At 47.7% G+C, this 19967-nt stretch overlaps 1 protein-coding gene across 8 annotated transcripts in view; it reads left to right on the top strand.

Moving 5' to 3' along the window:
* prdm16 (PR domain containing 16) overlaps window positions 1-19967 on the top strand; it is a 166414-nt gene that overhangs the window by 46654 nt on the left and 99793 nt on the right. For all 8 annotated transcript variants that reach the window (XM_076042381.1, XM_076042376.1, XM_076042382.1 and 5 more), the window contains exon 2: window positions 11226-11704. In XM_076042381.1, the coding sequence (XP_075898496.1) occupies window positions 11226-11704 (479 nt within the window). The remainder of the gene's footprint in view (window positions 1-11225; window positions 11705-19967) is intronic.

Here is a 19967-nt window from a genome sequence, read left to right as displayed (position 1 = left end):
CCTTTTCATTTAATTTCTTCATTGTCCTTGCATATTTCTATAATACTTTTGTTGCAAGCCATAAAAGGAAAGGTCTTTTTTTTTTTTTACCTCAGTCATAAGAGCACCACTGTGGCATTTTGTTTTTATTGATACATTTCCCAGTGCTGGGAGGAGAGGAGCGAGGAGGTAGAGGATGAGGTGGTGGTGGTGGTGGGGGGGTGCTCTCCCATTATCTGGTGTGGAGGGCCACCTGAGCTAAAGACAGCCATTTGTTCCCAAATCGACCTGGCGACCCCCGCCTAATTACAGGCCAATTATTTCCAAATGGACCGCAGTCACCCAACACCCTGCACACTTCGAGGGGACAGGAGAGGGACGAGATGAAATTGCCCCCTCCACGCCCCCCCCACCCCCCAGCCCCCCGCCCCCTCTGTCCTCTGTCTAATAGGCCCGTTTTCCCGAAGTAACTCCTCTCCTTTCTACGGCCTCAGTGATAATTTTGTCCTTCATCGTTCTGCTGGATCGCGAGATCACACACACACACACACACACACACAACACGCACAGAAAAAAAGTCTGTGGGCACCTCTTGATTTATTCCAGAGCTCCTTAAATGGCTCCAAGGTTGTTAATTAAGCGTCCTTTAATCAACGGAGAATCGGGTGAAAACGGTTTCATTTTGAAACAAAAGCCCACAGCAACAGTCCCTCCAACTCATCCCTGTTGTTACGTGGCAGCTGCTTCCCTCTGCCTCTGCCTCTGCCTCTGCCCTCGCCCTCTGTCTCTCTGGCACCGGCCAGTCTCAGCAGACCGATGTGTATCGATGGTTCCGGCATGCAGGAGCCACCCGGAGTAAGGAGAAGAAGGGCCGTGCCCCTGTTCCCAGAATTCTTTGTGGTTGTCCTCCATTGTTCAGCGCCACTTGTATACAGTATTGTCAGACTGATTGTAAAGCCCGGCTCTCCCGCCCCTGGCCGATTGCTAGAGAGCGGAGAGCCGAGTGGAGGAGGGAGACGAGGAGGAGGAGGAGGAGGAGGAGGAAGGGAGCCGCGAGCATTGTGTCCCCTCGCTCACTATTCTCCTGCCTTCCCATCTGTTTCCCTCTCTTCCTTCCTGTTTCTGTGGGATAGCAGGGCCAGATTAGTAATAGCGCAGCCTCGTCTCCTAATAGGGGAAGTCATGGTCGGGAAATACGATGGAGCGGTTTGAGATATCATCTGACCGAGTGGCGCAATAGTTTTGAACTCTGACACCTAAAGGCTCGCAGGCTGGCTATAATCACTCTCATGCAAAGAGCGCGTGTGCGCATGCGTGCGCTCCTGTGTTTGTTTGCACGAGCTTGCCGGGTAGATTTTAATTCTAACTTGTACGTAAGTTTGAAAAACAGAACAGGAAAAAAGTATGAATACATCCTGACGTTTTGGAAATGTATTTTTTATAAGTTAAGATATTTAGTATAGTCAGCTGTTCTTTTTTATATTGCTGTTGTTTTTCAAGCGCCAACTATGCCATAGCAAGTTCCTTGTAAGTGTAAAACCTACTTGGCGATCAACATGTTACTGATTCCGATTATTCTACGCAATTTCAAACTCTAATTTCAATCTCAAATGCACATATTGACATATTATCTCCATACCACATTTCTTTAAACAAATTAAAGGTGTAGCACGTAAATAGATTTCAGGTTAAATTAAAAAAAAAAGATGTTTAGCCTAAAGATTTCCCCTACAGGAGTGCATTTGTGCGAACACACTATGATCCACGGGAGGATCTCAGTTTCTCACGCAAGCTGCGTTTCCATTACCCCTGGAATTTCTCAAAACCTAAATATCGCAATAAAACACTTGTAATGGAAACACCTAAACCTCTCAAACATCGCAGAAAGGTTTCAAATTTCTCATGAAGTGGTTTTTCAGACTGACGGAATATTTTGCAAGTAATGAAAGAGAAAAATATTCTTGACAGCAAACAAACGTGAACAAACGAGAGCAAACTTAATTCTTGTAAAATTTTGACGACGAGATTACGGTTAATTACGGCTAATGCGCTTCACAAGATTAAATGGAAGCACCTGCAAATCCTATTTGTACTTTGTTGAAATTTTAGAAATATTGCTTTTATTTTGCGAAAAACTGTAATGGAAACGCACCTACTGACATTTTGCAAATGAAGCACTGGAAACTTTGTGAACTCTTTATATATCCTATTGAACACCTTCTTAATATGTCCAGGCAGATTATTAATGCTTAGCTGACCTAATCTAATATACATATTGTGGATTGTTCTGTGCTACATGGCTTAATTTGTCTGCCTCAGGTGTGTGTGTGTGTGTGTGTGTGTGTGTGTGTGTGTGTGTGTGTGTGTGTGTGTGTGTGTGTGTGCGCGTGTGCGTGCGCGTGCGCGCGTGTGTGTTCTGCTGGTTGCGGGCTGAGACGGGGCCGTGCACCGGCCTCCTGGCTGAGTTTGAAGCTAAGTGGATTAGCATATCTCCCATGTCAGCTCCATTCACTGTGACAGCCTGATGACATGGGACTGTGTGACGGCCGCGACCCACCTGACGTCGTCGGCTCAGGCCTCCCAACAGGTGGTCCCAGGCAGAGAGAGGCAGGGGGGGAGAGGGAGGGGGAGAGGGTGGGTGGTTGAGAGTCGGGAACAGGCTCTGGTCACAGTGTGGGCAGCTTGAGCCAGGGAGCCTTTCAGCTGGCTCGTTTCGAAAAATCACTTCTCTTTTACACCTCATAAGCAGGCGTGTGTGTAAATATATATACATATACATACACACACACATACATATACATATATATATATATATATATATATATATATGTATATATATATACATATATATATATGTGTATATATACTGTATATATATATCAGTGTTGCTGCAGGTGTAAATAGGGAGATCAGCAGGGAAACTGCTGGTTAGCTGTTATTTCTGTGTGTGTGTGTGTGTGTGTGAGAGAGAGTGTTCACTCGTGTGTGTGTGTGTACTTGGTGAGGCACATTCCCTGCATAGATCTGCGGACTGAACAACAGCACTGGTCCGGCTCCACATAAGCGCGTAAGCGACTTCCTTTTTTACTTTAACCTGTCACAGAGGCACCGTCTCCTCTTGGTTGGAGGAGAGCCACCGACTGCTTTGCAAGTCTCCTTTGCCTTTGTAAATTATTTCAAACACATTCCATCATACGTGTACAGTATACGTATATATATGTATTTTTTTTTTTTTAAATCTCCTGCAGCTCAGAAACCGAGAAGTGACTCTCCTCTCTAGATCTCGCTTCTCTTTCTTCCTCCTCCTCCTCCTCCTCCTCCTCCTCCTCCTCCTCCTCCTACTCCACTCCCTCCTCCTCCTCCGCAGTCCCGCGCCGGGACTAGCCGGGCAATGCTAACACTTTTGTCAGGGTGATTAATAGCACGCCGGATTGCCGTTAATTCACTGGCTAATGACTAGAGGGAGCGGGTGAGAGGAGGAGAGGAGCAGGGCCGCGTGAAGCCGGAGAGTAATAGACTGATGTATGGGCGCCGGCTGCTTCCAGTGGCAGAGGTGAATATCATCACCCCCGACCGCCCCATCAATCTAGCACCCCAGTACACACACACACACACACACACACACGCACGCACACACCCTCAGCTGCAGCAGAGCTGCACGGAGCCGTAGCAATGAGCTCTGATGTTTGCTTGTTACCATATGGACAAAATATTGATCTTTTGTTTGCGACTCCACTTTCCCCTCAGACGGTCGCCAGCTTAAACTCAGTAATTTGTTATCATTCAAGACCATATAAAGAACTAAGCCTTCAGCAAACAGGAGGTTGCCAAATAAGGCCCTTGAGATTTAATCTCATCGCAGTAACGGTGAAAATGAAAAAAATGAAAAAAAAAAAAAAACTGACTTCACCCTCACTCCGAAGCCTAAACTAAAGACGTCGGCGTGCGTTTGTGCACCCAGCGTGCACGGAGAATTAACCCCCCCCTCCCCTCCTGGTTAATCAGGATGGATGAGTGTGTTCTGTACGCTGTCTGCCTCCCCGCTCCGTTAGCCCGCTGTCTGCCTCCCCAGTGGCCCGCTAAATCAACTGGAGGTGGTTTTGGCGGGACACACGTGCACGCTCGCACAACAAAGGCAGGAGGAGCTGGTGGAGGAGGAGGTGGAGGAGGAGGAGGAGGAGGAGGAGGGGGGGGGGTGCTGCAAAGTGGAGCAGTAATTGTTTTATTTTCACACGTTCGCAGTCTCACTCCGAGGCCGGAAGAGTTCGACCTTAAAATAATAAAGTCGTCCAGTGCTCCCAGTTGGCCGCGTCTTCTCCTCTGCTTTGTGCTCAAAGTTTCATGGTTTCAGTTGTGAATTTATAAAGTTGGTGGTCAAATGACACAAAGTTCCTTCCCTTTGTTTGAGAACGACACTCGCTGCTCCGGTCTGAAAGACTCCGTTTGATTTATTGCGTTGTTTTTCAAATCTGAGGGGGTTTAAAAACATTTTCCCGGGTGATGATGTCACAGGTCGAGTGTCATAACAGGAGCCAACATATGTATTTTCTGAGAAAATTCAAACTTTTATTTCACTATTGTGTGGGGGGGCAGTTCAGTGTCTGATTCTGATGAGACCCATCCAGATATTTTTTCATATAAAGATAACAAATACAGACCTGGCGATGTGTTTCTCTCAATTTCACTTTCTTTCTGACTGATTTTTTTTTCTTTCTTTCAGTCTAAACACCAGTTCCCCTCTTTCTCTTTTCCCTTCTTCCCTCTCTATCTGCTCACTTCCTGCCCTCGGCGCCTCCCTCCCTCCCCCTCCGTCCCCCTCCGTCCATCCCCCTGGGTGGTGTTTGCAACTCAATTTGGCAAATGTAACTCAATATTGATTATTATTAATATTTATCATGTTTGTGAACATGTTTTTTTCTCGAGTGCTATTAATCTGCCCTGTTAATAAATGTCTGCAGTAGCCTGCGCCACAGGGCCCCGTGGGACTTCAGGGCCACCGTGTGCACACGCACATGCACGCGCACGCGCACGCACACACGCACACATACACACACACACATAAAGGCACGTACAGAAAAACACACACCTGCTCCCTGCTGCAGGAGGCGGCATGCTGTCTTCTATTTGTCTGGCGGGGTGCACACACACACACACACACACACACACACACACACACACACACACACACTCTCTCTCTCTCTCGCTCTCTCTCTCTCTCTCCCTATTGAAAGACAAAATGCCTCCAGGCCGTTTGGCGCAAATAACACATCAATACATCATCCAGTTGTGTCCGAGCTACACAATCTCAGAGGCGCACACTCACACTCACACTCACACTCACACTCGCAACTCTCCTCGCTGGGCCGCCGTCAGCAGGCCGAGTCCAGTCGTGGTGTTGCTTCCATGTGGAAATGCTGCACTGTTTGCTAGTGCAGGGATTATGGTTTATTGTGCCGCGTCGTTACTCCGGCAGAATGAAGGGAAGAAGAAGAAGAGAGGCACAGCTCCCCCTAGCAGGTCCTGGTGGACAGAAACCCTGAGTCGTGCGCGCCCGCAGACGCAGTCAGCGTTGCATTTGACCTCGGTGAAAACACGCTGCCGGGCCTTTGTTTTCTTCCTTTATTCATTTTTTTTTTGCTCACACAGTTGCTAATTATGTGAATGAGACCCAGACTTTTCCGCACGTTCTGCAGAGGAAACAAGCAGCACAAACTTTGATTCACGAGAGCGTAAACTTTAATTCAGCAGCACGTTTGGGTTATTGAGTAATTATCTGGCTGCGCCGCTTGTGCAGACCAGAGATTTTATGCTTCACGAGGATGTGCAAAAAAAAAGCCCTCAAGCAAATGCTCGTAATTTTTTTTTCTTTTTTTCTTAATTTGTTTAAATCATTTTGTCCTTCTCGACTTTCTTCCAACTCTGGTTCCCTCTCTGGCTGATGACGCCGTGTCGAACTTCTAAGTGCTGCATGGAAATGTTTCCTGGTGTTACTATATATATACAGTATATGTACATAAATTATTTATTTTTTCATTTTTTTACAAGGGGAAACAGTGTGGCAATCTCTCTCGAAGGGGCCTCCTGGCGTTGCTGCTGACCGTGCCCTCTCTCTCTCTCTCTCTCTCCCTCTCTCGCTCTCTCTTTCTCACACACACTCACACACACACACACACACACCTTTCCCTCCTGGCTTCGCCCTCACATTCTTCCATTTCGATGTAATTTTGAATATAAAGCGCCACCATGGAAAAATACAACAGTGCGCAGTTCTCTCCTCCCCTTCGCTACACCTTTGATTCGCTACTCGTTTGATTTTTACAGCTGGCCCCCGCCCTCGTCCCCTCCCTCTTTAAAGCAGACGGCAGTTCGGCCCTTGTGTGAGAGTGTGCGTGTGTGTGTAGGTGTGTGTGTGTGTGTGCGTGCGCGCGACCATCAAAGGGCTCCTTACTACAGAAGAACAGGTACCAATATCACTTTGTGGTCCAATAAGGCGGCTAAGTGGGACCATATTGACACAATATAGTGCTTTAAATGAAGCTGGGGTCAGAATACACACACACACACACACACACACACACACACACGTACATGCTCCCACATCAAAATGTTTGGTCGTTTATTGCTCAACCAGCTCCCCATTTTTCATATCTGTCATGGTCCACACGTCCCCCCCTCCTCTGCCTGCGTCTCTCGCTCTTTCCCCCCCCCCTCCCCATATTTGGAGCCGGTGCTGTATTTTACATACCTCTGCCTTTTCCCTGGATACTGCATTTTCATCAGCGGCTGGCCTCGCTTTTTGAACTCAACCAGATCGGCATCGCGCAGTAGACAGAGATACAGTGTGTGTGTGTGTGTGTGTGTGTGTGTGTGTGTGTGTGTGTGTGTGTGTGTGTGTGTGAAGCAGAGTGGTGGGTGGAGCCTCGCTGCCGCTTCACACCCGGCGCTGGCGTCCTGATTCCAGCTATCATTGCTGCTGCTGCTGCTGCTGCCGCTGCTGCGGCTGCTGCGGCTGCTGCTGCTGCTGCTGCTGCTGCCGCTGCCGCTGCCGCCTTTCCTCCTGCAGAGCGAGGCACCTGGCAGCCAAACCTCCAGCTATTGTTGGCAGGCCTCTGCAGCGCTTCAAGAATGTGCGTCCCTCGTTAAAAAAAAAAGAAAAAAAAAAAAGAAAAAAAAGAAATGTGTTTTTCGCCGCCGCCGCCTCGATCAGAATCGCGATTGTGCTCTTCTGTCGGCGAACGCGCCGCCCAAAAACAACACCGTCTCCTCATTTCATGCAGCGTTTTTACGGCCTCCCCACCCAGAGTTTCCCCGCACGCAGCCGCTGCAGTTCCCCTCGGCCCAGACGACGTCAATAAAAGCTCCCTCTATGAGCCACAAGGCACATGTGTTTGTGTGCGTCCAGGCAGACGGCAGAAAATGACTGCAGATCTCTATCTCTCGGCGTTTAAGTCTAGAGTGGCCTGATTAAACCCAACCACAGAACAATTTGCCTGTTGTAAGGCCCCTCCGATTAAACTGCTGATTTTCAGCACCGTGTCAAGTTATTCTGCCATGGCAACCTTGATTGCATTGTTATCAGCTTTTAATATTTTTTTCCCCCTCTTCTCTTTTGTATTTCCAGCTGTTAAATGGTCGACCGAAGCGACCAACCTCGGCTGGAGTTTTTTTTTTTTCTTTCTCTTTTCCGCCTCACACGACTCTCATGTGCTTGTATTTTTAAAATATCTGATGAATATCTGACGTCTATTCGGGAGTTTTCTTATTGCTGCACCTTGTGTCGTATCTTGCGGCCTGACCGTGACGTTGGGTGATTATGAGATAATATCTTTACCTGCACGCCAGCCGGCCCGCACGTAGTTGGGAAGCGGCTCCCGCGGTCGGCGTGTGCGTCGGTGCGCGCCCTGGAAATCTTTGTTATTGCAAGCGGCCGCTACAAAGCAACAGGCTCCGCTTATGGCACGCATTTTCAATTTATCAAATAAATGGGATGCCTTCATGTGGCCTGGGCCCGGTGCTCAGGCAGGGCAGCGTAGTTTTCCACTGGAATAACAGCCGCTGAACAAGCAGCCCATTGTAGCCGCAGCCAGTGCCCGGACCCCCAAGGTGCGAATTAATGATTGACCCCTGATGTAATCAGGATAAATAGCTCCCTATAAAAAAAGAGAGGGAAAGAAATGGCAAGAGAAAGAACAACACGCGGAGCCGGCAGAGAGGAAGGCACTATCTGGCCTGGTGTTTTTTAAGAAGCCCTGAGGGAGACGAGCCCGACATCCCTCTCCGACTCGTCGCAAACCCAGAGCCAACATACAGCTGTTTAAAAGCAGCTTGGCTGACGTTTTTTTAGCCCCTCCGTTTTTAAGTCCTCTTCTTGTTCCCCCCACCGTGTTATTTTCTGTTCTCATTTCACATCTGCAGCTATTCGGCAGGGGGGTGCGGGGGGGTTGAGGGTGTGTCAGTGGTGGAAGAAGGTCGACGTGTTGCACCGCAGTCAAAAAGAGTGAGGAGTGGGGGGTGGAGTCTAATTTTAGAAACCTTTTTTTGTAATCTTTTTTTATTTTTGTTTGCTTAAATATTTCTTGATTTGATTGGTGCATTTTTGCACGTTAATAGATTTTCCGAGGTTGTCTCTCTGCTTGTCAAAATCACTGTCAGGGGGTCGAGTGGCAGTCAGGGTCCGGGGAGAGGGGTGTGGGGGGCAGGGAAGAGAGAGAGTGAAAAAGGAAAGTGGTTAACGGCCCCAAACCACTTTTGAGTGTCTGGAGGGAGCAGCAGATAGGGCTGTCTTATAAAACTTTAATTGATCTGTGAAAAGTGGAACTTCCACCACTTAATTGCGCGCCCGCTCTGAGCCCCTATGAAACAGCCATCATTAAAAAAAAATAAAAAAAAATGGTTCTTTTCCCAGTCAGAATCACTGGATGACGCAGAATCAGTCATAAAAGACTGGATTTTCTTTTATGGCCGCAGCTTTATATGATAAATTTCCCGGATCCACTTGGATCAGGGTGCAGGTCTGCCAGGCACTGAAAGGCCTCTGTCGCATGTCTGCATGGTTTCACATTTCACATGTAAAACGTACATGTCAGTTAATTTTAACGATACTCCGGGCCCCACGTCTGCGCACAGAGTGGTGACTGTGCAACAGCTGTGCTGCTAAACAATTTTAGTCCGAAAGCAGCAAACGTTTGGACGTCAGCGTCTCCTTGCATCAGGCAGAAAGAGGAGCAGCGCCTTGAATTATATTAGTTCCCGTCTAAGCGGAACCTCATTAGTGATCTTCTTACATCGCATTAAATCAGAACTTCGGCCTCTGACATTCATTGTGGCCTCGTTGGCCCTCCTTAAGCAAACATTCTACAATGCAATTTTTTTCTTTTCCTCTTTTTTTGGGGTTAAATATCATGTTGCAGCTCCGGGTTCACGCCTGGGAAGCGGTGGCAGTCTTGGCAGCAGCTCGGATGGAGGCTAACGGAGGCAAAGAGGCAGAGCTTGATTGAAACCACTCCTGCTGTAATTTTGGGCCTAGTTAGCCCGCTGATTGCCAGTCCCTGTGTTTAGATAGTCCAGCTGCAGCGCTGCTCCGACTAAAGATACCAGGATCTGTCCAGAGGGGCAAAACAAGGAGACATGCACAAATGCACAGCGGCAAACACACACACACACACACACACACACACAAATGCGACCACAAACAGGCTCAGCCTGGCCATTAATCCTGTGTTTCTCTTTGTAAACACTGACGTTGAGCTGTATTTTCTTTTTCTTTTTTTTTTTGCCGCGAGCTGAAAACTGTCGTCATGGTTGCTTTCGAACATCTGGCCGTGTGAAGCAGTTTTATTGGCCATATTGCTCTTTTAATTAATACCAACTTAGTGCTCTTCTTACTTTTCAGGGACGACTTGTGTGCGGACGGTTGACCCAGAAGTTTCTCCTTCTGGTTTCCAAAAGAAAACCCTGATTTGCGTAGCGACAGTCCTAAAGGTCACATGGTTCCATAAGGTTGGAGAAGAATGATATTACACTCATGCCAGTCCGTAGCGTAGCAATATAGTCGATTGCCGTTCCGATACTTTGCCGTGAGCAACACCCGACTGGCATGTGGGTGCAACTCAAAGCCACATTTTGTAGGCGTCCATACATACTGTTGGAATGCTCCGTGGCGGTGGCGGGTCAATCATATTGTCAGCCGGTGGGCGTGACGCTAATGATATGTGATGAGGCGATGAGGTTAGCCAGGTCACTGATGGACAAGGCCATTATTTGTAAGTTGAGTCCTGGTGGAAAACGGCCACAGCGATGTAACTGAAAACTTTTTCTTTTCTTTTTTTTCTGCCCCCGTCAAGAACTTGGACAGTGTAGATTTCGCTGTCTCCTCTCGCAGATCGAAGTTCAGACATTTTGCAACCATCCCGTGGATGAGTATTCTTCTTTCTGGTCGACCTCCAAATTCACTTACTGGTGTGGTTTTATTCTAACCTTCTGGGGCCTTTTCTGAATGTGGGGTCAAGAAGCCGTCCTATGTGTGGCCTGCGAAGATAGAATTCAAGTTTGTCTTCCTACCACTAACAACGCTGGTGTTGTTTTTCAGCTGATGGTGCGCCTTGGCTCGCAGCGCATAGAACCCAAACATTGCAGATGTCTGGAAGCGAATCTGAAACTGTGTTTTATTTATTATTGTTGATCCTGCGGGGACATTATTCGAGATGTTGCGCTGGAATAGTGTTTAGATGCTATTGTCTGGAACAGCCTCTCCTACTGCTCCAAGGGACGATGTCGTAAAATTGATGATTGGATGATGAGATGTACCGCAATGAAGTTCAGTACCACTGATTTCCATTCCGATCTGATACCGAGTAAAACCGAGTTTTTACTTGACTTTATTAATGGCTCAAGACCATTCAAACCTCACAATTTCATTGTATAATAATGACGACCATGTTATCATCACCAAATATATCGGTATCGACACTTTTTCTTTTTTCAACTGAAGCTTAATGTGTTAGCAGAAAGAAAAAATGGGTGTTTCAAATTATAATTACAAAGCAACACTGATGTAGAGGTTTTCTTTCTCATTAGAGCTTTTTTCTTATATGAATTGTTCAAGTCCACACAGTATTGATACTTTATGACCCTAAAAATCTTAGTCTTCGGATCAGTCCAACCGCACGCTGAGCACCGACACCAAGTCTGTTTTAATTTTCGCACTTTGCCCCCAAGCTCAACAGCGCTTCCTGTTTGTCCCACAGATGACAGCGAGCCAGTGGACAGTGTGTACGACTCAGAGGCCGACCTGTGCGCGCTAGCGGGAGGCAGCGGCGGCGCCGACAGCCCGGAGGACGACGGCGGCGAGGACGGCCTGGTCAGCATGTCCCCCCTGCCCTCCCCCACCCCTTCCCACCTGAACAGCAGCAGCAACCACCACCACCACCTGCTGCACCCCCACATCTACGCCGGCCACCACCTGCACCGCCTGCACACCAGCAGCAACAACAGCAGCAGCAACGAGCAGGACTTCACCACACCCAAGGAGGGCTCGCCCTACGAGGCGCCCGTCTACATTCCAGACGACATTCCCATCCCCGGCAACCTGGAGCTGCGGGAGTCCTCGGTGCCCGGCGCCGGTCTGGGGGTCTGGGCCAAGAGCCGCGTCAGTGCCGGCGAGAGGTTCGGCCTCGACGGCTCGCCACGTCATCACGGGGTCAAAGACGGCTCCTTCGGATGGGAGGTAGGCAACCGGGCCTCCGTTCTGAGTTTGTTTACTGATTTTTCTCTCCTCTTGTAAGGAGGTACCACTTGTAAGACATCCAGTTTTGTGTGCGTTAAACGGTCCTGACGGGGGGTAAGAGAGCCCGCCGGGCGCTTCTGGCCGTCAAGCCTCCGAATCGAAGGCGTCTCGTCAGCTACGCCGGCCGTTCCATTTTCATTCCCGCTCTGATTGAACCCCCAACCCCACAACCGTCCTCCTCCCATCTCTGATCATGCACACGCAGAAAGCGCACTCATCCAGACATCCAAGAAAGGGGCGGCTGCAGTTGCTGGATGGAAAAATCCGCCTGATTAGTGGAGGTATCAGCTTTTCTGGGCGTCGGTCCGAGCGAAGCGCGCTGCTTTGGTCACGCCACCCGATATGGAAATGCAAGAGGCACGGCCCCGATGCGGAGGCGGCATATTGAACTATTAATTTTCATTTCAAACGTGACATTAGTGGATATTGAAACGGCTTCAGTAGGCTCATTAGCGAGGAAACAGAAATAAGTCCCACTCTCTGTCTTTGTCTTTGCGTGACCCGTCGCCTCCTTTCGCTCTCGGGGCCCAATCAGAGATGAGATACGTCGGCCTGCTTTTCATTTTGCCGACTCGCTGGCTCTTCATTTCTGCAGAGGCCCAGCCGTTCACAGGATCTAATATTACACTCGTGTGTAATAGGGAATAGAAGCGTTAGGTTTTAACATCCTGATACAAAAGGTATGATGTGCAAAAAAATGGAAACAAACAGCAACCATTTTTGGAAGATTTTTCAGAAATATTTTTTTTAAAATATTAGTAATTCCAAGATACACTTTTTACACATGCACTTGTTTCCATCCAAGCTCAGACTTTCAGAAGAATTTTTCTTTTCCTTGAAAAGAAATTCCAAGCATGAGAGACTTATTGACAGTCAAATCCATGACTGGAGTTGAATAGAAGCCCTCCGGATCTCCTGAAAAGTCTGAGACTAATGAATTGGTCGTTTCCACCAAATTTTTCTCCGCTTGCCTTTTCTCCTTTTGAACCACTGTCAGATCAAGCGATTAGCACACACAGGCACACGCTCGGTGGCCGCGTGCCAGTCTGGACGTTATTCTTCTAAAGTTCATATTACTGCTCGCTATTTAGGGCGCCTCTCCAAGAGCTACACTCTCCATGTAACTGCTGCATTTTTCTCCCTGTTTCACTCCTCCTTCCTTTTTTTCTTTATATTTTTCCCCCTCCTCAGACCCCCGACTGATACATATTCATCAGCTCAGCTTTAGCCCTGAAGAGCGTTCCAACTCTGAAGAGACGCATTCACACATGTGCCCACAGAGACACTGGGGCAGACTAGCAGTCGGACACAAAGGAGACTCAACACATTGCAGGAATTTTAAATGACACTCCCGCACTATGTGCACAAGCTACACTTTGAGGCTAACATTTTGAATTTCCTTGGTGGCCGCTAAAACAGAAGACCGACTCACCTCCAATAAATCGAGTTCACAAGTACTAACATTCAAAGTCGCAGGGTATACGACTAAAAGTCACATTTCCATTGAACTGCCTTCTTCCGTGTGTTTCAGCAGTTTAATTGAGAATTTTCAGGTGAAAATGAATGCTGGAGTTGCTAACTTTATAAGTTTTCCTGATGTTTTCCCATCAGACCTTAAAGAGCGAACGACCGATCCTACATGTCTCCTGTCCTCGGAGGGCTTGGTCCAACTTGGACCTTGTTGTTTTTTTTAAAAGCCCAGAACTGTGTGGTTTCAGTCTGAAAGCCGCAGAGGCTCTCCTCTCCCAGGCTCTTATCACAGACAGTCATAACAGCCAGCCAGTTGATAGTGATCGACAGACTCCCCCGGGAGTCGCGTACACCCTCTTTCTGCCTCTTTTCAACATTCAACCCTTTACTCATCTACTGTGGTCTTAGACAAATAGACAGGCGAGGGAGCAGCAGCAGAGGAACAAGGATTAATGGGGAAAGTAAGACAGGAAGATGCAGGAAACGTTTTTCTCACAGCGTAAGAAGCCCTAAATACCTAACGCTCTCTGTGGAAATGGTGTGTGTGTGCGCATGTGTGTGCGTGTGTGTGCCTGTGTGTGCTAAACCAGTGTGCTGCCAAAACAGGGGAATGTGTTATGAGAGATAATAAGTGAGGTCATCTGTAATAAATGAAGTCATCAGAGTGCTCAGCGGTGTAAATGTGATCATATCTAACCTGGGCCTCTAATGTCTCACTCATTTGCGGTAGGAAGACAAAATTGGATTAAGAGGTGAATTTAGTTATCTGCTATTAGCCCAAATGTGCTTCTCCTTTGTAATGAATCGCTTGCTTCTCCTTCTGCCTTATTCTAATATTCTTTTGTGACACAGCAGTGGGGGTTTTCAATGGTCCTTGAGATGCTGAAGTCTCTCTAAACCAACAAGTACGACAGGAGCCTGAGTCTCCAGCCAGTCGACAAAGGAAAATCCTTTACTCCGGTGTTTCTGAAAACATCAACCCAATGTACACTTCCGTGGTACAGTGGCAATAGCCCCCTGCCAGGTGACGGGTCCGCCTCAGCAGGAAGTCGCCTTTTTTTGGTACCATTTTAGGCAGGAAGTTAAAAACATTTATTTATTTTTTTTCCGTGAACTCAGGGTCCATATGTTCTTCTCTCAGGATCTGCACAGTTTCTCCGGGTCTCTCAATTGTGCAGGTCTAGAGTGGAGGATGGAAAAACAAAGATCAGAAGGTGGTGGGGGTGGGGGGGGGAGAAGGGAGGGTTGTAATGTTGGCAGCTTTAACATCGATATTGTTTTCACTGCAGTTTTGGCCTCAATCGCACTCAGTCGTAAAATGGGCTAAACCGACTGAGAATAAATTGCTAAACACTCAAATCCATTCGACGGCTTTGACTGATCTGCCCTTTGCTGCGATACAGTTTGACTCCCGCTCACACAGTGTTACAACAAGCGACTGCATTTTTGTGTGTTTTTTTTTTGTTCTTTTTTTTCTCCCGAAGACTTAAGACTGACAATAACTCATTACGCTGGCTTTGCGTGCACCGTGGTCTAACCGCCGCAGCCAAACTGCTTTAACAATCACACGGCGGACGCTGTTGTGTTCTTTGGATATCTGGGAGGAAGCGGAGCTCGGCGGAGGGACTGAAAAAAACAGACATTTGAGGGAGGGAGGGAGCGTGAGCGAGCAAGGGGGGGGGGGGGGAGGAAGGAGGAGAGAGGAAGCTTTACTATTGTCTGTCCGCCGGCACCGGGGGAGAAGGAGAGGTGTTAACTCAGACTCATTTCAGCGAGACGGACAGCTCAATCTAAGAGCCGCCTCGCTGCGGGCCATCGGCCATTCTCTTCTGTCTCAGACGCCCTCGCAGGGCCGCCGACGAGTCATCCATTTAAAAACCATTACGCTCTCCCTTTAGCGCAACATGATAGAACGCTAGGACCCCGGGTTGGCCTGCATGTGCGCGTGTGTCTCTCCTCTAGTGTGTGTGTGTTTGTGTGTGCGTGCGTGTGTGCGTGAGTGTGTGAAGGGCTAGCGGTGCCTCAGGAAATCCGGGCCGAGGCGGCCGGAGTGGCCGAGGCCCTCTGAGAGTCTGCTGCGAGGATCTACTGTCAGGCTGACTGCCGCTATTATCTTGCCGCTATATTGACCCGACTTGTCCATTGATGATGAAGTCGTGTCAGCGTACAAAGGCCTGGAGGGGGGGGGGGGTTGTGAGAAGGCAGCTTACTCTACGCGACCGACCGCCCGCCATCGAATGAACTCCGGGTGATCCAGGTGTGGTGCCTGGTCGCGGGAGAAAAAAATCAACACGCTTTGCGGGGGGGAGCGAAGCACGTTGGGAGGAACAAACGGCAGGTTTAATAATAAAAAAAAAAAAAACTCCTCGAGCATTTGAGTGACAGTAAATATTTCCCGCAATAATGGCTTCGACCTTTAGTGAGAAAAATGAACCCGCTCGACTTCTTCTCTGTTCATTCACCCTGCGAGGCAAACACAGATAGTAAGGCTAAGCTCACACGCTAATGGTGTTTACTCTCACTTCTCACCCCGTGACCATCGGGCGTTACCTTTGCCTCTATGAATCGGTGATTTCCAAACTCGGCCCTGTGAGGTTTGTCTTTTGTCCCCCCCACCCCCCGTTGAGTGTTTGCTGTCCCACAAGGTTCCGACTTGAAAAGGCAGTCGGGCGCGTCGAGCGTGGCGAGACGAGAGGTGGATGCGGTGGCTCGTTTGATAGCTTTTAATGCTAACACCGGTTCCCGCAAACTCCCACCGTCACTCTGCGGATTTGATACATAGAAAAACATTTTCGGAACGTAATCTGTGGAATAATATTGGGGCCGTGCGTGCATTCATTTTGATTCCAGGGATGTGCAGCTATGTGGTCTGTTTAGAAAAGAGGGCCGCAAATGTTTTCATTCAAAAACTAAATTGGGGGAGGGTATGAAATAGCGTATGCTAGCCCTGCTGCTGCGTTTGTCTCCTTTGCTGCAGCAGACCTTGGGATGACTTTGTTGCGGGCAAACTCCCTTTTGTCTAAGTCCCTCATTCCTTCTCTGTTTACTCTTTGTGGGGTGATTTTCCATATCAGTATCATTCATTCAGCGATGTGTGGAAAGAGTCAAAAGTATGCTAGCTCTTCTGTTTGCCTTGCTATTGACTTAGCGATAGGCTAAGACATCTGGCGGGCACTCTCATGTCGCCAAGCGTCCTACGTGACAGATACAATCCGGTCCGTGCATTATGCATCTCCCTCGCCCCTCTGTCACTCAATTAATCTCGAGCTTGACAGCGGCCTTTTCACCACGCCGTCGCACTGCCTTTGTACTCCGCCTTAATAGCTAAGCCGCTTGCTAACGTCCTCGTCTCTGAACTTTGGTGCGAAGAAGTCCGGGCGCACCCTTATGACACTTATCTGTCCTGACCCACCTCTCGCCTCTCCAAGTGTTTGCTCCCCTTTTGTGTGTGTGGGGTTTTTTTTTTTTTCTCCCCTGAGAAGGGCAGATGGCCAAGTTCTTGCGCCGCGAGATATACCTTTGGTGCGTTCGAGGTGCAGCTTGGAACTTGTCTGCTCTGTTTGTCATTCAAAGGAACACAAAGCTTATCTGGATGTTTCTTGGCCCTTAAGGTGGCTGGTACGAGAACGATAGGGGCCCAAAAACGCCATGGGGACCGGCGGTGCAGGGAAATCACACAGAGTGAATGGGAAGTACGAGGGTGAGCAACAAAGAGAGAGGCTGACACACTGAGGGAGAGGGAGAGGGAGAGAGAGAGAGAGAGAGAGAGAGAGAGAGAGAGAGAGAGAGAGAGAGAGAGAGTCATTTCCCGGCTGATTGAACTAACGTGCTCTCACAGCGGCAGTCGTATTCCGTGGCTTTAATTATAAGTGCCGGTTAAGGTCAGACGGGGTGTGCGTTCACTAAACCATAACACCGGAATCCATCTGCACATCGTCTTTTTTTTTTCTTAATCTTTCTCCGCAACATACAGACCTAACATTAGCTCTGGTTAAGCCAAGCCCCCTGCAGCGCAGGCAGGCCGTGGAGCTGCACGGGTGAAGCCCTCCATGTGAATGGGGTCATTATCATGTCTTTTAGTAGTCAAATCAGGGCAGCGCCCTGATGAGCTGGTCCTGAATTAGGAGTACTTCTCTAAACCATGAAAAAAACCAAAGCAAAAAAACACTCGACCTTTGACATTTCACCTCCCCCTAGACTTACATTGATCAAACGGTTCTGTGTATTTAAAGGCCGTGCAAAGAGAAGAGCTGCAGTTGTGGAGGTTGTACTGGTACCTGGCCTCTCCGACCATCCACAGACGTATTTATTGACACATAAACTAAGTGTATGGCCACATAATACCAGGAATTAGAGCAAATTACACTCACAATTTGCCAAATACATCCATTATTTGCATATAATATTTAGCCACCAAGGTCACCAATGTTCCTGATTGTACCTGAGTGCTGTTAGTAGTTCTGAAATTCAACGCAAGGTCTTTCTCATGCTTCCACATCGCTGCAAAAGGATGACAGCCCTGCGGTCTCTAATAACAGTGTTGACCAACAGCGCGCTTTTTCTTTTTCTTTTTTCTTTTTTTTTTCTTTTTTTTTGGTCATCGTTATTTGATTTTGACAGAAACCCAAAGTTTACACACAAAGTAAAAGCACCGGAGAGAGAGCGTAACACCACAAGCCTCAGGCCTGCGTGCTGTAATATCTTCCATTCACGTTCATTTTATGTAGGTTTTAAACATGCCATTAGCCAATTTAATCCAATTTTCCCAGCTTTCGGAGCACTCCAGTGGAACAGATTCCATCTAATATTAAACATATGGTCTCCGTTGCCCCTAGAAACACCACAGCAGCGCTATTTTTTTTTTGTTCTTTTTTTTCTTAGCCAAAGCTGTTAAAGAAAAACCTCCTGTGTCCCAGCGCAAACCACTGTCAATTAGCTCCAATGAACACAGTAATTGATAACCAGGAAGCAGGGCAGCAAATTAAGTGTCAGCTTTGATTAGAAGCCTGATACCTTATCATTTGTTCATAACTCCTTACCAACATCTGTTAATTAGTTAATAAATTAATCCGCGGCGCTCGGGCTCCCGACGCCTCGCGTTGGGACAAAGTCATCCATCTTTGAAGTGAGTCAAACTCGACAAATATTGTCCCTGGGATTTCAGGCTGTTATTACTTGGTCATTGGTTTCCAAACCTCAGCCACTCCAGCCAGGCCATTCTCAATGGAGCTTCTTGTGCGCCTGAATAGCCCCCCACAGTCTCCTCACTCATCCCCACCACAAAGCTGTCCTTTATTGCCTCGGGTTCATGCGAGCAGAAGCGCTTTAAACATTAATTTAAGAAGAAGAAGAAAAAAAAAAAAAAAACCTTAAAACGGGCCCATCCTCTGCGGCAGGATGCACAGGTAAGCCCTGTCCAATCCCCCTCCTTGTCTCCCCTTTCACTCAGGGGTCGAGTGGGACCCCCGTCGTCTGTCACTGCCCTGATGAATAGTCCCATCAGTTGAGGCCTCGGGGCAGCAGCGGACAATGACGGTGCTCTTTCCCCGCAGTGGAAGATGATGACATTTGTCAAATGCTGTTTATGTAGGTGATTAGATTTATGCTATTGCACACACACACACACACACACACACACACACACACACACACACACACACACACACACACACACACACACACACACACACTAACTGCTTGGCTGATATTTACGAATTAGTAATGAGCTGAGGGCCCAGTATATCCCAACCTTTGTCTTTTTATGTTATGTTGCCTAAATAAGTGCAAGACTTTTACATCTTTCAGTAAATAAAAGTTCAAAAGTTACCGTTCGCTTCACTTTCTTCACTTCTTCTTATCCTCCCCTCACCTTAAATCTTAATCCCTGTGTGCTGCTTAATATTTCTGTGTCAAGCAGGAGGTGGTGGCCTTTTAATCAGGTTCCCGTGGTTGTTGTGCTTGCCATTTTCCATAATCGCATACGCAACACAGGCCGGACGCCCTGGTTGCAGAAATACTTGGCCTTTTTTTTTTTTTTTTTTTTTTTCATGAATTAACTCCTCACAGCCCTTGTAGCCTGAGTGCCGTCTACATGCGAAGTGGAACCAGGAGGAAAGAAAACAATGTCTGGAGCTGTGAATTAATTTTGATTAGATCTAGGGACTCATATTTTGCCAGCGTCTGTTTGTCTAAATCAAATAAAGTGCAGACAGAAAGCAGAAAGGGCCTCGATATGCTTCCGACCAGCTATTGTCAGTTGTACAGAAATGAGTCCAGTGTTTTTAAATGAATCCTGGTACTGTGATATTGATTTATTTGCTGCTAGTGGATGCACAAACTGTTTGCACAGCCGTATCATCAGCTACACAGTCCTCCTCTTTCAGATCAGGAGGGCAGAATGAAGGGCTAAACACGACGGCATTCCAACAAAAAACAGTTAGGACTCGTTTGCACTTTGAAAAGTTTCCCTTGAAATCACATTTATTTATTGATTTATCTACTAATTTATTGCTTATTCTATCCACTGCTGTCACTGAGATTCTGCTCTGAAACTGCAAGTTTCATGCAGACATCAAAACGCAAGCGCACATCCACATCTCTGTCTTCAATCATTCATGCACCAGCTCTCACCCTCCACTGCAACCGTAAATCTGTCATATTTCCCCTGCTAAAACAAGGTCTCACCAGCAGTTTGATGGCAAATCCTAATTTGGTACGAATGCCTGTCTCAAGA

The sequence above is a fragment of the Nelusetta ayraudi genome, unplaced genomic scaffold (genome assembly GCF_046127955.1).
Source record: "Nelusetta ayraudi isolate G7.1 ecotype Tasmania unplaced genomic scaffold, CSIRO-AGI_Nayr_v1 ptg000070l, whole genome shotgun sequence".
NCBI classification, from domain to species: Eukaryota; Metazoa; Chordata; class Actinopteri; order Tetraodontiformes; family Monacanthidae; genus Nelusetta; species Nelusetta ayraudi.
This window is presented reverse-complemented; position numbering and strand designations above follow the sequence as displayed.